The sequence below is a fragment of the Euleptes europaea genome, chromosome 7, assembly GCF_029931775.1.
Source record: "Euleptes europaea isolate rEulEur1 chromosome 7, rEulEur1.hap1, whole genome shotgun sequence".
Taxonomy (NCBI): Eukaryota; Metazoa; Chordata; class Lepidosauria; order Squamata; family Sphaerodactylidae; genus Euleptes; species Euleptes europaea.
In genome coordinates, this window is record NC_079318.1 from 47,894,856 (window position 1) to 47,913,198 (window position 18,343).

Below are 18,343 nucleotides of genomic sequence, written 5' to 3' on the forward strand. Positions count from 1 at the left end.
GCAAGGTCATGATACTCAGAAGGTGCCTCCTCATACCATTCCCTGATGCTGGCTCCGTTTGTGGCTCTGTGTAAGATTAGAATACAAATACTCCCATCCAAAGCCTAAGCAATGTAAGATTAGAACTGGAAGAATGCACAGCTATATCAGCCAAAGTTAGGCACTTCTAGATCCCTCTTATTTCAAATGGGGTGTTTATTTCTTTATTGAATTTCTATCCCGCCCTTTCCCAACAAGGTCAGGCTCAGGGTGGCTAACAACATATATTCATAAATCATTATATAAACGTACCTATAAAACCTATCTGTATCAACATTAACATTAACAATTAAGGCCGAATTGCCTAAAAACACCTAAGTACTTTGTTTTTCAGCATTATAGAACAGGAAATGGATGAAACACCCTCTCTCCCATTGAACATAAGAACACAACTGATAGCCTGCTGGATCAGACCAGGGGTTCATCCAGTACAGCATCCTGCTTCGTACAGTGACCGGCCAGTTACCCTGAAGGGTCAACAAATGGAACACGGGCCATGGCATACTCCCGATATTGTCTCTAGTATGGGTAGTCAGGTGCTTATTGCCTCTGGGCATGGAGATTCCCTTTAGTCACCATGGCTAGAGACCATTAATGAACCTCTCCTCCACGAATCTGTCAAATCCTCTTTTAAAGCCATTTACACTACATCCACTAGCAGTGACCTTCACAATTTAATTACTTGTTGATTGAAGGAGCAATTCCTTGTCTGTCCTTGGGACAAAATGTATGGGACTTACACAGAAGCATTGCTTTGGCTGGATTGGACCCTAGGTTACTTTAACATTACAGTTACTGAATAGGATACACATTGTTTTAGGGTAATCATCCTCCCATTTTAAACGACTTTTTATGACATCTTGTACACTGGATCTCCTACTTTAATGGTTCCAATTTTATCTATTCCATAAAAGCTCCCAAACAATGGAGCCGATTTGTAGAGATCCTTCTGAGCTGGGTCACACATACGATAGCTGTAAACAACAAAGAATCTTTATTAGTGATGTTCTGGCAAGAGACGGATGTCAAAATAATTGGATATGAAAGCAGAAAAGCTATACTAGGGATGCAACAGCCCATAAGGCACAGTGGAACCCAGGGATACCTGGGTTCAAATCCCCTCTAGCCATGAAGCTCACCTTTCAGCCCAACCTACCTAACAGGATTGTTGTGAGGATAAACTAGGGGGGAGAGGCATGTACATTACCATGAGTTGCTTGGAGGAATCAGGAGATAAAACCCTGAATTGACATAGGTTGCCAATACAATGCCTCTGACTTAAAGATATTTCAATTATCTTTGAGTGTATACAAAATATTTACCAGCAGAACACAATATAGCAGACCCAAATCTTAGCTATACAGCTACATTTTTTTAAATCCCTAGAATAAAGGCCAGACTAGAGAATGCTGAGATATCAATAGTAAGATTTACCAAACTTTTTAAAGCAGGGAGGCTGATTCAGACCTGGACCATGGCACAGGGGGAAAGGGTCCCCCCCCCCCAAGTACATGCTTTTACAAACTGGAACCCCCTCCAGGTATTAACCCTGAAAGGAAAAAACACAGGGCTTGGTTTTGATTGGTATGACTGTAGAGGGGAGAGTTCACACTCTTCTCCCCCAACACAACGGCTGTGATCTGAATTAGGACTTCACCGCTGCTATTTACCTTTTTAAAAAACCTGGGCAGATTCATTCACAAATCTCTTAGTGTCTGGTCTGGTCTGACCAGGAGGTCCAGGTAGATTGATTGGAGGAGAGGTGTATTTATTTCTTTTATTCCAGCATTCCTCTAAGGAGTGTTGGGCAACGTGCGCAGTCTCCATTTCTGTCCTCACAACAGTCCTTGAGGCAAATAAAGCTAAGAAATAGTGACTGGCTCAAAGGCCACTTGGGGGCTGAGCAACAATTTGAACTGAGGTCTCCCAAAGCTCAGACCCAAACGGCCATGACTGGAGCTCAGTCATGCTCCAGTTGTTACCAGAATAGCCTTGCGGGAGGAGAAGAGCTTAACCATTCTTTCCTTGCACCCTTTTCCAAATCAAAGTTATCCTGCTGCAAAGAAATATGTATTTCTACCCCTCCATTTCAGGGCTATTTCCACACAGTTGTTGTGTTCTGTCTTGGCTTCATTGCTGCAGTGCTCTTTTCAGGGGCATCCCCATTAAGTAACCCTCTACTCATCCTGTGTGTGTGTGTGTGTGTGTGTGTGTGTGTGTGTGTGTGTCCATCCTTTTGCTGAGATCTTTCCCAAACTGGGCTTGATACAATCTTTGGGGAATGATCACAGTCAAAGGACATTTGGACATCTTGGGGTCAGGAAGCTGTGCATTTTTTTCAGGCCCTGCCCACATCAGTACCATTTTCCTCACCCCAGCCCCTGCAGCGCCCATTTTCACCCTCCGCTGGAGAGACCCCAAGCGGTGTACAAGAAACAAAAAATGAACAACAGAATATAATGATACAATAAGAAGAGAGGAGCAATAACTGGGAAGGGGGGTTTGAGCAGGTGGCAGAACTCAGCCCTTGGTGGAATGTTCTCCCCTGACAACCAGTAGTACAGAAAGCAGGAGGAAGCAGCTCCTTTTCAAGCATAAGCAGCCACCAGTTTGAGCTGATCAGGGAAATCTCAGCTCTCAGTGGAATAGTCTCTCCTGACCAGCAGCAGGGGAAAGGTACTGGCTGTGCAGCTCTCCTTACAACTCTTCCACCAAAAGGGCCAGACTTGATTTTTTCAATAAAAAAAAAAGAAAGCTGAGAATTAGTACATTGTCACCATAGATTGTTATAATGCTATAGCCGTTACTGTTTTGTTTGTTAAGCCTGAATAAAGCTCCCCAGTGGCAGAGGTGGAAATGGCAGCCATGAAAGGTGGAGGCCTGGAAAGTGTGGTGAAACCTTCCAAGAGGATGTCCCACTGATGCTGCAAATGCCTCTGCATTCGCAGCAGCTATGAGGGCTACACAGAGAACTGCCTCTGTGTGAAAGCAGTTCACGGCTAACAGAAAGTTTGGGAAATGGTTTCGATCAGGAAAACAGTCTGAGGGAAAAGAGTTAACATCTCTCTCCTCTCTAGCATCACTGCTTTGGTTGCAATCGGAGCCCCAGGCATCTGCTTTAAAGTAAAAATAGAAACGTCAGGAGATCAATGTTTCCCACAGTTTGGCCTAACTCCAATACGCTAGCCATCCTGGAACTTCATACACTTTTCCAAGTGCCACTGTACAGCTAAGAGCTGGATCTGCTGTGCTAGCAACCAAAGCCCCAGGGAACATGGTATTGAGAGGGTTTCTGCTGTTATGAATTCTCCCTCAGTTATAGGGGTTAATAGGGGTGCTGCTGAGTGATGACTGAACATGCCTGTTGGGAGGCTCCCATTTTCAATCTTGCTTAGCCATTGATTCTCCAGGTAACCTGAGGCAAGCTTCAGTCCTCTACTGGGGATAATACTGACTTACCTTATGAGACTAATTACTGTGATAATATATATGAAGAGGCTTCATACACTCAAAAGCGCAATATAAACATACTCAGCTCTTGTCACAGCTGAGCTGGAAAGACCAAAGTCTGTCAAGTCCCAGACTTTACGTTTACACACTGAAGGGCCTTGTCTCCTCATGCTGGCATGTAAAACAGAGCAGATTAAGAGAACCAGTTTTCTCCCAGCAGGCTGTAGTCACTTAGTGGTGGGAATCCAGGGGGACTAGCTTGTCTGGAAGCCCCCAACTACTAAGTGGACCATATTTCCAGCAGCCATCACATTTTAGCTGGTCCACAGTGGTCTGTGAGAGAGGAAACTCTGGGACCTCCCAGACAACCTTATTCCATTGGGTTCCCAATATGAAATGACTGTAGATATTGGGAGAGGGTGGTTTCTTGAATCCCATGACTTCAATGAAGTTAAATCCAAGCATTTCAACCTTAGTGAATCTGGCAGGTGCCAGAAATCTCACACAAAGAGAAGGAAAAGGGTGTTGATTTCACCAGCCATGAAAAGAAAGGTATTTAATATGAAGAATTCCCAAGGCTGCCGTTGTTGTAAACAACCTAAATACCTAATTTTTCATCTTTTGAGAGCAATGTCTCATCAGGTTCTTATAGGTGGCCGCCACGAGTATGTTGTGAAGAAGTTGAAAGGGTTAAAGCTGCTTTTCAACACACACACCCCTTCCAGGTTTATTTCCAGAGCTGCAGCAGTGTCAAATAACTGACGGGCGAGGATCACCACTGTTGTTTGGACATCTTAGAGACAGAGTGCTGGGAGAATTGTTTTCTTTGGACCATTTGCCCAGCTGTGATTTAGCACCCTGACACGGTCAACTCTCCCCACACAGGGATGGAAGGCACTTTCCAGTTGCCAGATGAGCCCTTGAGATGATTATGGAAGACCTTTTCTCGCCCAAATTTATGGTGTCCCTCTTGGGAGCTTATATTTACATTTATATATTTATGACAGTTTAAAAGCGATGTAGTCCTGAGCGCTGACTTTGCTGCATAAGAATCCCAAGCTCAATTACAGCACATTTAGCTAGATGTTGTTATACGATAGGTCAGATTACAGAGTGGTTAACTTGTTAAAAACCTCTGTTTTACCATGAGGGTTGTCAAAGCCATCCCTCTCCCCAAATTATTAGCTGATTCATCATCTGCTTTTAAACACATTAACTGATTGCTTAACCAATTAAAATTAAATATGTTTGCATATTACCAAAATCTAACCTTTTGAGATATTGGAGGAAGGTAAATTGGAGTTGAATACGCATAAGCTCCTATTCATTTCCTATTACAACAATTCACCAGAACCAAAACAGTCTAATAAAATTTAAAAAGTGTAAACTTTCAAAACAAATCCATTTTACTGCATTGTTGATTGTATGCATACGATTCTGACTGCATTGTTTTTTAGTGTTTGTGAGAAAGGCAGGCTATGAATGAAGTAAATAAATGAATAAAATAACAGTCATTAATCAACTAAAGCGTAAATTGATTTATCTATCAGATTAGAGTCCGCTGCTCTTAACCACTATACCATGCTGGCTCTGTATCATACAGTCCTAAACCCTGGACACCTTTAAAAATAAGAATCAGGATCGAGAGCATACACCCAAGATAACCTGGTACAAATTATTCGGACCTGAAATCTCCCTAACTACTTGCCATCAGAAATTGTTTTAGAAGATGGATTTTCCTCACATCCTTTCAGAGCATATTTGCAGTTGATTTCTAGTCCATATCAATTTGGTATGAAATGCAATACAACAAAGTACAATGAAACAGGAGTTATTTATTAACTGTAGATTCATTCTCTAGACTACAAAGACCATGAACTTGTCCATGTGGTGAAAACGCAGTATATTTTTTTGGAACTGACTTCCACCTAATTTACTTAGTATCTGTGTGCCAGTTCTGTAAATCAAGTATTCATGCAATAGTATGGAGAATATTGTTCTGTAGCGTAAAATAGAAATATGCATAGCAATGTATGTAACTAGGAAGACAGACACCAAGTGCAAGACATTATCTAGACATACACAGACTACACTTTTGAGGTTTATAAAACTACTTAGTTTCAGAAGCAATGTCTTGTTGAGCCACCAACACTATGTCTACTCTATTCTAAACATGTAATTGATAAAGATCACTGTTGTCTTACCTTTTCAGTGTTTCCAGTGGTTGTTTTCTGTCTATGATTCCTGTATCTGGATCAACAGTTGTTAAAATACACCTGCAACGGCAAACAAGGTTTTTGTAGAAAATATGGGTAACTAAGCTAAGCTAAGCCCAGATCTGGATGGCCCAGGCTAGCCTGATCTCATCAGATCTCAGAAGCTAAGCAGGGTCAGCCCTGGTCATCACTTACATGGGAGACCACCAAGGAAGTTCAGGGTCACTATGCAGAAGCAGGCAATGGCAAACCACCCTGGTTCATCTCTTGCCTAAACAACCCTATGGGGCTGCCATAAGCTGGCTGTGACTTTATGGCACTTTCCATCCCCAACCGAAGCTAAACTACTGTGATTTTTCTTGCCTCCTGAAACAAACTCACCTGCCACATGCCATCACCTGTTTCATTTCCACGTCACCAATTACAACCTTGTCCCAGGTGTCCTAGGGAACATTAAATAACTTAGATGGATTTTAGCAATAGCTACGGAGACATGTTTTCCCATTTATTAACATGCAACCCCTGAATTTTTTGAGTTGTTCTGGTCAGCAGGACAACAAAATAAAAATATCTTAAACAAATACACTGCATATAAATAAACAAATAAATAAATAAAGGAAGATTTGTATTTTCTTAGGCGATGGAGAAAGATAAAGATAAATCATAGGATGGGAAAGCAAGACAGAATGGAGTGGAACAGTCACTTTCTTTTACATTCTCTTTCAAACAAAAAGCCATGACTGGGCTGAAAGGTGGGATATAAATCTTATACATAAATACATTTTAAATAAAGAAAGGAAAGTTTGCTAGATGGACCATCCTTCTGAACCAGAAAGGCTGCGATCACGTTATCTGGGTCAATTCACATGATGCCAACAGGTTACTTTCTTCTTGAATTGTCATGTTCTATAGCAGCCATGTAAAAAACACCCCGATGTGACATGTTTTACTCAAGATATGATAATTTGCCATTTTACTATGTGGGGCCTTTTCCATAAAACTAGTATCACATGATAACTGAGATGGAAGGTTACTATGTGGTGAATCTTTCACCTCAAAAATGGCCCTGTGAGCCAAGTCTCCAGAGAAAGCCAATAGACAACAGCTAGGCCTTTACATTCTGTAGATGAGAGTAGAGATTATAGCCTTCTGGAAATTTTGAAGCCAGGAGAAAAACGTTTTTCCTATTTTGGTGGAAGGGAACAGAAATTTTGGGGAAATTGACATATACTTAATACTTACTTTCCTATCAAACCTAAACTTCTTTTACTGATTTGGCATAATAAAATACATCATGACCAGGGGCCTACCCCGCTCGCTCCATCTGCCAACCCTGTAACTCACTGTACTCATATTTAATGGTAGTTTGAATATGGAATGAATACTGATTATTGAAAGAGTTGCAGCAACACCAGATGAAGCAACAGAGTCATCATCCTTTTTTTGTGAACCATATTCAAAATTATTCTTATAACAAATGCCATACAGTGCATTTCTCCCTTGAGGGAACTCAAAGAGGATTGTGAGCGGCTTGTTAGTCCAGAGGCATAATTCTCAGTTCAGGTGTGGGTTCAGTTATCAGAGAAGTGTATGCTGGGAAGGGCAGAGAGTCCACATGAGAATGTAAGATGTGCGCTGCTGGGTAAGGCCAGTCATAAGTCTGCACCCTTTTTCACACAGTGGCTCACTAGTTGCCCAAAAGGGCCAAGAGAAAGGGTATAGAAGTCAAAGCTTCCTCCTGATGTTGCCCTTCTTGCACTAGTCCTCAAGAGGTTCGCTGCCTCTGTACGTGGAGCTTTGCTTTAATACTCATGGCTAGTGGCTAGTTGGACCTATCCTTTATGAATCTGTTTAAGAGAAACCAATACTTAGTGGTAGGGCATCTGTTTTGCCTACAGACGGTCTCGGGTTCAATCCACAGCATCTCAAGTTAAAAAGGACCAGGCAGTAGGTGCTGTGAAAGATCTCTGCCTGAGAACCTGGAGAGTCACAGTCAGAACAAACAACACTGCCCTTGAATAGACCAACTAGCTGACTTAGTATAAGGCCGCTTCGTGCGTTCATGCAGGCCAAAGAATTGGAGGGGCTAAATGTCCATACTTTCATAAACTTGAAGTTCCTTCACTGTACTCACTCTTTCATGCTCCGTTTCCCCCCCTCCCCACACACACACACAGTGTTAAGATGTCAAAATAATGTGTTATCTCTACACTGATTATAAGACAAAAATGCAATACAATAATCTGATTCTCCTGCTTCTTAGGCAGGCTGCTTGGACCCTGTATTCAAACTGCTTGCTGTTGCACACCTCACCACAAGATGGCAACAATGCCCCTCTGAAGTAGTTAACCATGCAATAAGGCACTCCACAGCACCAAAATGAGCCATCTCACCATGAATGTCAGAAAACATTGAAACAAGAAATGTATTTTATTAACAATAACAATTCATTACCTTACCACACACTCTGGATGCAGGATTTGTTTACAACCCTTTGCTTCCTTGATGAACAGGAGAGAACCACATTTGTATAAATAGTCTGGTACTTCACTAAACAGTAAATCCAGAGCAAATCTCCTACTCCTTTAAGTTCTTTCAACACCTGTGCTAGGGGCCAAGCCATGGCTCAGTGGCAGAGCACCAGCTTTGCAGGCAGAAGGTCCCAGGTTCAATCCCTGACAAATCTAGTCTAAAAGTATCAGGCAGTAGGTGATGTGACAGGACCTCCACATGAGACCCTGGAGAGTCGTTGCCAGTCTGAGTAGACAATACTGACCTTGACAGACCGACAGACCAACAGTCTTATTCAGTTTAAGGCATCTTTGTGTATTTTCACAGAAGACATAGTAAGGCCAGATTCTAAATGACTGTTTCCTGATAGTTAGGCCTTATTCTGTGCCTTTTTGTGTAGGGAACAATTCCTGAAGTTGGGCTAACTAAATCTACCAGCCCTGGACCCAAACTCACACCTTCTGCCCACCATTGCTCAGCTGCTCATGTGTGTGTGTAAAGTGCCGTCAAGTCGCAGCCAACTTATGGCGACCCCTTTTGGGGTTTTCATGGCAAGAGACTAACAGAGGTGGTTTGCCAGTGCCTTCCTCTGCACAGCAACCCTGGACTTCCTTGGGGGTCTCCCATCCAAATACTAACCAGGGGTGACCCTGCTTAGCTTGACGAGATCTGACGAGATCAGGCTAGCCTGGCTCATAGCCCTGCATTAACATAGGGCACTCTCTTCATGTCCTGCTCAAGGGGCTAATGAAATGGTAACCTGCCCCTAAAGAAAACAACAGTCTTCCATGTCCAAAAAGAAAGAGGTGTGATCCATGAGCAAATAAACCCTGTTTCTCTGTTGCATTCATCTCCTTCATTATTACAGCACGTTCCACAGAGTAATATTAGGAGCTCTGAATGAACGTGGAAAGCTGAGGTAACTTGGTGCTGATCTCTTGGCTGGGTATGTTCTCGCATGTTGCTCTGGAAAATCCTGATTCATACTGACCACGGTGACAAGACAACATGTCAGTAACTAGAAAAATGCTTTCAGGAATGTCAAGGTCAAATGAGGTAACCATATGCTGCCAGAATTCTAAAATGGAAGGTTTACAAAGCATTTGCTGGCAAAGAGAATGAATGCCAACAGTCTAAACAGCACAGAGGATGAAAGAACCTGGATTTCATTTTTGGAGGCAACCACATGGCAATATAACATGTGCTCTTAGCTATGATAGAGGGAAAGCAATAGCCTTCCCTGCTGCTGTCTCTAAATTTCTTACTTCCTGTGAATAAACTGCTGGCAAGGCTACTGGTTATGTAAATACTGACCCTAATGCAGCAAGTACAGACTAAAATGTAACGTGCGTGAGAAAGGAAGAGAAGGCAAGCTCCAACAGAAGAGCCTTGTTGAACTGCCAATGTCATGCAGCATGCAGATGCTTTTTTCTTTTGGACTCCTCTTTTGCAAGAGCTGGAAAACAAACACATAGCTCTCACTGGTACAATTCGTCCCACAGAAAGCATCTTTTCCCATGTTCTTTGGCACCATCATTCCGCTTGTCATTGCCTCTTGAAAGGCACTTGTGAACTAAAGTAGTTGCTTTATCCAGGCCTGCACATGCTATTAAACTTACTAGTATAACAACCCTGATAACTGACCACATCTTGCAAAGCAGTTCCATTTTAAGACACAACTCAAGTGATTTCCAAATGCCTGCAGGAATAGATTTCGTAACTTTTTAAAAAGAACTATTACAGATGAGTCACAGCAGCTCCAAGAAAGGTTTACCTCTTCATAAGCACTGCAGCCAGAAATGGTGATACTTGGTCTAAAACAATACATATCTATTTTCTTCTTCATTCTACTATTTAGGTCTTCCACCGAAGCTTCTGAGATGATCAGAAGAGGACCACAGTCACTGTAGGGAACCTATGTTGCAAAAATTCAGAAATTTTATTACATACCTCTGCAAGAATGCACTTATTAGTAGCCTGCAAGTACATCTCTCAAGTGTTCCTCGTGATTTGGACAATCCATGGGTTTTTCTTTGAAAAGCTGCCTTGCCTTTTTACTGGATTTGCATAGATCGACAAGCTCTGACCTCCTTCAACCTCTGAGTAGGCAAAACTTCGGCAAATTCATAATGCTTTATCTAAGAACTATTTTAAAGGCTTATGTACAGGTTTTTTTGTATGTGTAAAGTAATGTCAAGACGTAAACAACTTAAAGCAACTCCATAGCATTTTCAAGGCAAGAGACAAATGGAGGTGGTTTACCATTGCCTGCCTCTGCACAGCAACCTTGGATGTCCTTGGTCAGTGGTCGGCAAACCCACCAGTCAACAGAGCCAAACATCAACAGCACAACGATTGAGATTTCCCTTGAGAGCCACCTAGACTCCACCCCCTTTTCCCTCAGTCCGAGGCTATAAAGATCCCTTTCCCCGCACCTCTTCCTCTCCTTGCCAAGAGAGTTGTTTCAGAGGGCGGGGGCCTCGTCGTTGCCCTCCCCTGGCTCTTCCGCCCGCCCTCAGCCCGTCCTGCTTGGGGTGGGTCTTTCCTTCAGGCGTCTCCTCTCCGCGCCTGTTCCCCCCACTGTCCCGCCAACCGTTTCCCGGTGGGAGCTGGGACTGGAGCCGCGCCAACCCCTCTGCCTCCCCGGCGCCTCCCTCTGCCATCGCGCTCCCCCCTACGCCTGCCAGCTGATGGGTGGGCTGTTCGGCCTCTCCCCGGGGACCCGGCTGGCGGGTCCCTGGGGAGCCTGGGGGCCGTGGGCCGTGGCGGCCACTGCAGCGCCCCGTCAGTTCTCCCGCTCGCCAGCTGACGAGCGGGCCGGTTGGCGGTTGTGGGGACCTCGAGCCCGCCCCCCCGGACACTGGGAGGCGGCTCTAGCTGGCTGCCGCTTGCCACCTCTCCAGGCTTCTCTCCAGGCGAGTGGGGGTCCGAGGGCTCTTCCCCCCTCCCCTGTGGGTTGGCGCTGGGACCGGGGTTGGGCTTGACGGCCCGGGGGTGGGTGGGCTGTGACCGTGCACGCGCGGGGGAGAGGAGCCCGGAGCGGGAGAGGCGGTGCCTGCGCAGAGGTGTCTCGGAGGAGGGAGGGGGGCCACCCGCCGGCCGTCGCAGCAACAGGAGAAGCGCCGGCAGGAACCGCGGCCGCCCGGGCCCCGGGAGAGACTAAGCAGCAGGCACGGCGCCCAGGGGAAGAGCCGCACCCAAGGGGCCAAAGAGCAGCATGCGGCTTGCGAGCCACGGTTTGCCGACCACTGTCCTTGGTGGTCTCCCATCTAAGTACTAACCACAGTCAACCCTGCTCAGTTTCTGAGTTCTGATGAGATCATGTTTGCCTGAGCCATCTCAGGGTGGCCAAACAGTCTGGAGAAAAATGGCCTGTCCCTTTTCATAAGGGCTTAGTGGTCTGTTATTTAGCAGGCGATGTTATCTATCTCCATGCAAAGAAAAGTTTCAAGTGACATTTCTACACATTAAGCCTCTATTAAAGGAAAAGGACATGTTTCTCCAGGCCAGTTGGCAACCCTATCTACAGATTCAATAACACCCCCCCCCCATTTCAACTGGCTATTTCAGAAATCCCAAGCATTTCAAGTGGGCCTTATACAGTTTCCACCCTTGTTTTAAAACTTGTTAACTTCAGAGGCAAAGCCTAGAGAATTGGTGTTGCCCAAATTGGTCAAAAGTGCCAGAATGAGTGCATGTGCTCACCTGATAGCAGAGCTAATAAAAGGAAGGACAAAGAGAAACGAAGCCATGTTGCAGGCAGTAAGGAAGAGGAGATGGAGTAGAAAGAGGCCTGAGTGAGCCTCCTGTCAGAATTCCCAGGAGAGGAGGCTCTCTCTGACTAAAGACTGCTGGCTAAGAAGAGTTGGTTTTTATATGCCAAGTTTCTCTACCTTTTTGAAAGAGAATCAAGCCAGCTTACAATCTCCTTCCCTTCCTCTCTCCACAACAGACACCTTGTGAGGTAGGTGAGGCCGATAGAGCTTAAAGAGAACTGTGAGTAACCCAAGATCACCCAGCTGGTTTCATGTGGAGGAGTGGGGAATCAAACCCGTTTCTCCAGATTAGAGTCCACCGCTCTTAGCCACTACACCATGCTGGCTCACCACGCTGAGGATGATCAGTTTGTTTGGAATTTGTTCCTCATCTGAGGGTGTGAAATCAAAACCCATTAACAGCCTCCATGGCAACACCAGAGTTGGGAACAATCCACTGTCCGAGTGGCTGAAGAACTGGGCTGTTCCGTCATCTCCCTGTGCCCCTTACCACTCCATGGTATGAAAAAAAGACCCTCAACTTTGATTTCTGGATGGACCAACTGGCATCTTCACAGGGGTCATCCAAACGGCAACTTTTTGCAAAAGCTGTCTAGTGCTGTTGGGCTGAATGGGAAGTGTGGGGGGAAAGGGCCCAAACAGTTCAGGAATATTAGCAGCTCAGAGTAAAGCAGGGACACTTTTTTGAGATGAAAGTAACTATTTCACTGTTCTCTGCTTCCCTCCATACTGAGACTTCCTGGTTTTACATCTAACTTCAATGTGTTGTGAAGTCCGGCTATCAGCTACTACTAGTTCAGTTGATAAATCTGTGACAAGAATTTGTTTTTAAATGCAGTACTAAACACATAATGATCAGAATGAGAAATATCTGCCAAACCTTATCCTTAGTTCGAAAAGGAGACTTAATCTCTTCGCATTTCCTCGGTGTCATCTGAGTCTCAAAGTTCACCAGCCGGTACGGTTCTGAATTCAAGAAAGCTGTGAGCCAGCTTGCCACTTCATCCCCGCAGTCCCGTCCTTCAATATCAAGCCCAAAGACCCTGGCAGAGGTTACAACATAGATGTTAGTTGACAAAATGCCATCTGGATTAATCTGGACTAATAAAATAAAAAGCACACATTTCAATGTCTAACTGATAAGCATTATTCAAGATGTGATAGCCTGCATCTTGTTCCAAGGGGCTGCTCGCCCAAGACCCTTTCCCCTGCAGCAGAAATATGACCTCAAAAACTGTTGTGCTGAAATTGCAGCTCTCGATCCCTCGGGCGACTGTAGCAGAACTATTTGCTCCAACAGCTGTGGAGGACCATAAACTTTGAGTTGCCTGAAGCTTGGCCAAATAATATAGTCACTTTAGTGTGGTGAGGTGCTAAGTTTACTGACCCAATGGTGTGAACTGAATCCATAGGAAAGAAGACATCTGATTGCTGGCCCACGGGCCCAAATCAACAGACTGCGCAAGCCATTTTGGGAAGGCTTTAATCAGTCTGATGGTAACTACCAAATCATACTTACTGCTGGCCCTGTGAATGTGATCACAGCTGGAAAAAAACAATTGAATTTATTTATTTAATCTTATGTCCCGCCCTCCCCAGCAAAGCTGAAGATTGACCTTCATCTTGTGAATGTCATTAAACTCGCCCAAAGACTTCTGTGTTCAATGGGCTTGTAGTTATCCCAAAGTGCTATTAATGAATCCCCACAGCACACTCAACTGATAACCATCTCGTTTCCCCTACCTTGGGAGGAAAAAAAAGAGTGACAAGTTATGTCAGACATACAAAATATCATTGGATTTTCTCCCACAGAAAATATTAAGAAGCAGATCTGACTAAATATTTAGAGAAACTTCTTATAGGTAAGAGCTATTCAACAACAGAGCAGACTCCCAGCGTGGTGTGAGAGCCAGAGTGGTGTAGTGGCTAACAGCGGTGGACTCTAATCCAGAGAACTGGGTTTGATTCCCCACTCCGCCAATGAAGCCAGCTGGGTGACCTTGGGCTAATGACAGTTCTCTCCGAACTCTCTCAGCCCCACCTACCTCACAAGGTGTCTGTTGTGGGGAGAGGAAGGCGATTGTAAGACGATTTGATTTTCCTTAGAAGGTAGAGAAAGTCGAATTATAAAAACCAACTCTTCTTCTTCCCAGAAGGGCGGGGGGGGGGGGAGAGTTCTCTCCTTCACTGGAAGTCTTTTAGTAGTGGCTAGCTAGCCATCTATTGGTGATGCTGTATTTGTAATGCTTCCAAGACCTATCCTAACTTTAATCCTATATGACTCATGCGTTGTTAAGTGCCGTCAAGTCGCTTCTGACTCATGGTGACCCTATGAATCAAAGTCCTCCAAAATGTCCTATTGTTAACAGCCTTATGCAACCCAGTGGCACACAGTGGTAAGCTGCAGTACTGCAGTCAAAAGCTCTGCTCACAACCTGAGTTCGATCCCAATGGGAGTCGGTTTCAGGTAGCCGACTCAAGGTTGACTCAGCCTTCCATCCTTCCGAGGTCTGTAAAATGAGAACCCAGTTTGCTGGGGGTAAAGTGTAGATGACTGGGGAAGGCAATGGCAAACCACCCCATAAACAAGTCTGCCTAGTAAACGTCAGGATGTGATGTCACCCCATGGGTAATGACCCGGTGCTTGCACAGGGGACTACCTTTAAACCGCCTTACTCACATCTTGCAAACTGAGGGCTGTGGCTTCCTTTATAGTCAATCCATCTCATGTTAGGTCTTCCTCTTTTCCTGATAACTTCCACTTTCCCTAGCATTATTGTAAACACTTAAACACAAACGCCATGCTATACCTTATTTACCTCTGTATTTAATGTATGTACTTGACTTATACCCCACTTTTCTCCCCAGTGGAGAACAAAAGTGGCTTACAACGTTCTCCCTTTTAACCTCACAACAACAATGGGCAGTAAGTTAGGCTGAAAGTATGTAACTGATCCCAGATCACCCAGCGAGCTTCCATGAGAGAGTGGGGATTGCAGTCTGGGTCTCCCAGGTCTGATACAAACCATTACAGCACACAGGCTCACCAACATTTAGGGGAGTCCGAAACCTAGTAACAAAGGACTTGTTTCCATGAGGGCTTTTAACACAATTGTGGTCTGACATGTTTTTCATAAAACTCATGCAAGGGAAAAACATTAAATGGGAAGAACATCTTGACAGTATAAAAAAAAATATAAAACAAACAAACCACAGTGAATTCACCACCTGCAATTCTTGACTGGATTCTCCTCAGGGAGCTTGACAGGAATGCTCAATTCCTTCATCTCTGGAGCATTCAGGATCAAGTGGCCATTTTCACAAGCGACAGAAATCAGCACCAGGCGAGGCTCCTGCCGAGCTGTGACCATGTGACCATCTTCTTTAATTACAAGCCAAAACCTACAGTTTAACATGGAGAGCCCGTCAGTCTTTTACACTTGCCTCTCAACTGTGTGTGTATGTGTGTGTGTGTGTAAAGTGTCTTCAAGTCGCAGCCGACTTATGGCGACCCCTTTTGGGGTTTTCATGGCAAGAGACAAACAGAGGTGGTTAGTGGCCAGTGCCTTCCTCTGCACAGCAACGCTGGTATTCCTTGGTGGTCCCCCATCCAAATACTAACCAGGGCTGACCCTGCTTAGCTTCTGAGATCTGAGCAGATCAGGCTAGCCTAAATAGCTAGATATATTATCATATCAAGCCTCCTAATTAGAAAGTGAAGCAGTTTGTGATGCAAGGGCATTATAATGCCACGGTGTACCAATGAATGGGTTCCTGATATTTTGCAGAACAAATTTCAAAATTAGATTGTTGAAATGCTAATTTTGATATCAACTTCAAGTAAGTAAGAATCACCACTCTTCTCATATTGTTTTAGCTCTGCTTAAAATCTGGGTAGGTTACATTCACCCAAGCACACACTGTAATGGAAATCCCATATCACAGAATTGCCTCAAGCACATCTCTGGAGAGGCAGCATATGAATTTAAATAAATAGCATGCCTGCCATTGATATTAATGTACGAGTAACCAGAGTTCTCTGGAATGGAGTTGTGATGTTTATTGAAAAATTGCAGCCATCATTATTTTAGCTCTTCATGTTCACGAATCCACAGCATTTTTAAAACCACAGGAGCAGCCACTATGCCAAACCTACCCGCAGTGCATACATCAATGAAATGGCAGTGATGGACATTCAAATGTTATAGAAATGCTTCTGCACAGTCTTTGCAGGTGCCAGCAACTGAACCTGATGGTTCCTGGCTGGATCTTTTTCCCATCATGAAAATTCTGTATGAATTTTTTCCAGCAAACTGACACCTGGGTCTTGCAGTAAAAAAAATAATCCTCCATATTTGTTAGGAGAGAATATCATTAGCTTTAAAAACATTTGTAAATTTTTGCGCTAGCATTTTACCCTATTGGATGTTGATGTATTTGACTGAGCTGTGTAGAAGTTTGGGGTTGCAGTTCACTGGGAAAGGAAGGGTTAACTCGTTCCCTTCCTGCCATTTCCCCAATTTAAAAAATGCTTCAACCTTGCTTTAAGCCCCAGAAGGGGTAAATGCAGATACTGCAAAGAATTTCCCCCCAATTAAAGCAGGTGGAGGGAGGTATTTCCAATAGAGAAAAAGAGGTGGGGAACAGTTTCCAGGGTTTAAAATAGCTTCCAGGATTCTATGGCCCCAATCCATTATCCCCTCCCCTAACGCACACACATATTGGCTGACTTTTTGCAGCAACGCTAGACATTTGGCATTCAAACTGCATAACATCTTGCATAATTTGACTTGCAGACTGCAGGTCGAAAATCACATTGTTGCATACTACCCTATGATAAAAACTTGTGCAAATATCAAATCCATACAGCAGGCAAAAAGCCAACCTCTGTCGCTTATGTTGTTGTTATTTTCAAGAAGTGTCTTATGCCGGCAGCATTTATCCTCCGTCGTCTGAAATGCAGTCGATTCTACCATCTCATTCCCTCCCCACATCTGCCTCAGGTGTAGACCAAGCCTAAAAAAAAGGGGGGGTTGACCCTCACAAGCAGAATCTCCAGGCTTTCTCAATAGGTGGAAATCATGAGCGAGGTAGGCTGAGATGGTCTTGGGAATCTGACCACCGCATGTTCAGCGTAGATCCGATTTTGCCAGGCTGCTCGGGTGCAGCATTCACACAACCACCTTTCGGGGGGGGGGGGGTTGGGACCAAATCCTGCCGCTATCACCAACAGAGGAGATGGCGAACTTGGGCCCTGCAGATAATTCAATGGGTCGCTGTGTTAGTCTGTCTGCAGTAGTAGAAAAGAGCAGGAGTCCAGGAGCCCCTTAAAGACGAACAAGAATATTTTCTGGCAGGGGATGAGCTTTCGTGAGGCGCAGCTCCCTTCTTCAGATACAGCTAGAATGTGAATCCATCCGCCTTTAAGTCGAGGAGAGTGAATCCAGACAAGCGTTCGGATGTCAATGCGAACCGCCTGTCAGTGTGACTAGCAGGCGTGGTGGGCTGAGGTGTGGTGTGCAGAAGAAAGAGTCTGCGACGTCCGGGGGCGAGATGGGTGTGGGGAAATCAGCCGGGGTCACGAGCCCGGGATGCAGGGTCTTGATGCAGCCCAGGTCAATGCATTGACTTGAGCTTGGCGAGCAACCGTAATGCAGCCGTTTCTCTCCCCAATCTCCCTTTGCAATTCCTTGGTAAGAGGGGATGGCGACCCTGGGCCCCGCCCTTGCCCAACTGGCCACCAGGACGGGGACGCCACAGCGGCGCCCCCGGCCGCGGCATCAGCCGCCCATCTGTGCCCGATCCCTTTCCTAGGGGACTGCAACCCGCGCGCCCGGGCTCCGCACTGCACGTGCCGGCCCGCCGAGGCCGCGGGTTCGACTCCCCCCTCCCCCTGCGCGCACTGCCGCCCGCCCCAATGGCAAGCGGCCCCGCCCCCTCGGCCGACCCCCGGCGCCGTGGCTCCTCCTCCTCCTCCTCCCCTCTTTCCCCCTGGAAAGGCAGCCTCCCCGCGGCGAGCGGCCATTGCTGGCTGCTGGCCCCCGCTTTGGCAGCCCGGCGTCCCCGCGAGCGCCCCTTTCCCTCCGTACCTGTCGCGCAGGTCGCCTTTGCGGAGCCCCATGTCGCTCACCTCCGCTTCCTCCACCGACACCCTCCGGCAGGACTTGAGCGGGTAGAGGTAGAGCCCCGACACCGTCCCCACCCGCACCGCTCCTCCGCGCGCCCGCCGGCGCCTCCACGCCGCCGCCGCCGCCCCCAGCGCCAAAGCGGCAGCCGCGACGCACAGCCAGGCCGCCCGCGACGGGGCCAGACCCCACCGCCCCAGGCCCATGGCTGCCGCCCGCACCGCCA

The 18,343-nt window shown here is 45.8% G+C and overlaps 1 protein-coding gene across 1 annotated transcript; it reads right to left on the reverse strand.

Moving 5' to 3' along the window:
• Positions 1-726: 726 nt before the first annotated feature.
• Positions 727-18,323, reverse strand: LOC130480746 (mitochondrial amidoxime reducing component 2-like). The gene is made up of 7 exons (XM_056853369.1): positions 18,082-18,323; positions 15,221-15,394; positions 12,873-13,035; positions 9,991-10,131; positions 6,087-6,148; positions 5,694-5,765; positions 727-1,013 (listed from the first exon to the last, which is right to left on the reverse strand). Exons 1-7 carry the CDS (start codon positions 18,321-18,323, stop codon positions 890-892), a joined length of 978 nt encoding a protein of 325 aa, XP_056709347.1. The 3' UTR covers positions 727-889.
• Between the last annotated feature and the right edge of the window lie 20 nt (positions 18,324-18,343).

Bases quoted from the DNA above. Each gene is read 5' to 3' on its own strand.
- LOC130480746 (XM_056853369.1), bottom strand. From the start codon at position 18,323: ATGGGCCTGGGGCGGTGGGGTCTGGCCCCGTCGCGGGCGGCCTGGCTG. The intron at 15,395-18,081 runs GTACGGAGGGAA...GTTAAACTGTAG, and splicing joins AAAGGCGACCTGCGCGACAG to GTTTTGGCTTGTAATTAAAG. The intron at 10,132-12,872 runs GTTTGGCAGATA...TTTGCAACATAG, and splicing joins CTTTTCGAACTAAGGATAAG to GTTCCCTACAGTGACTGTGG.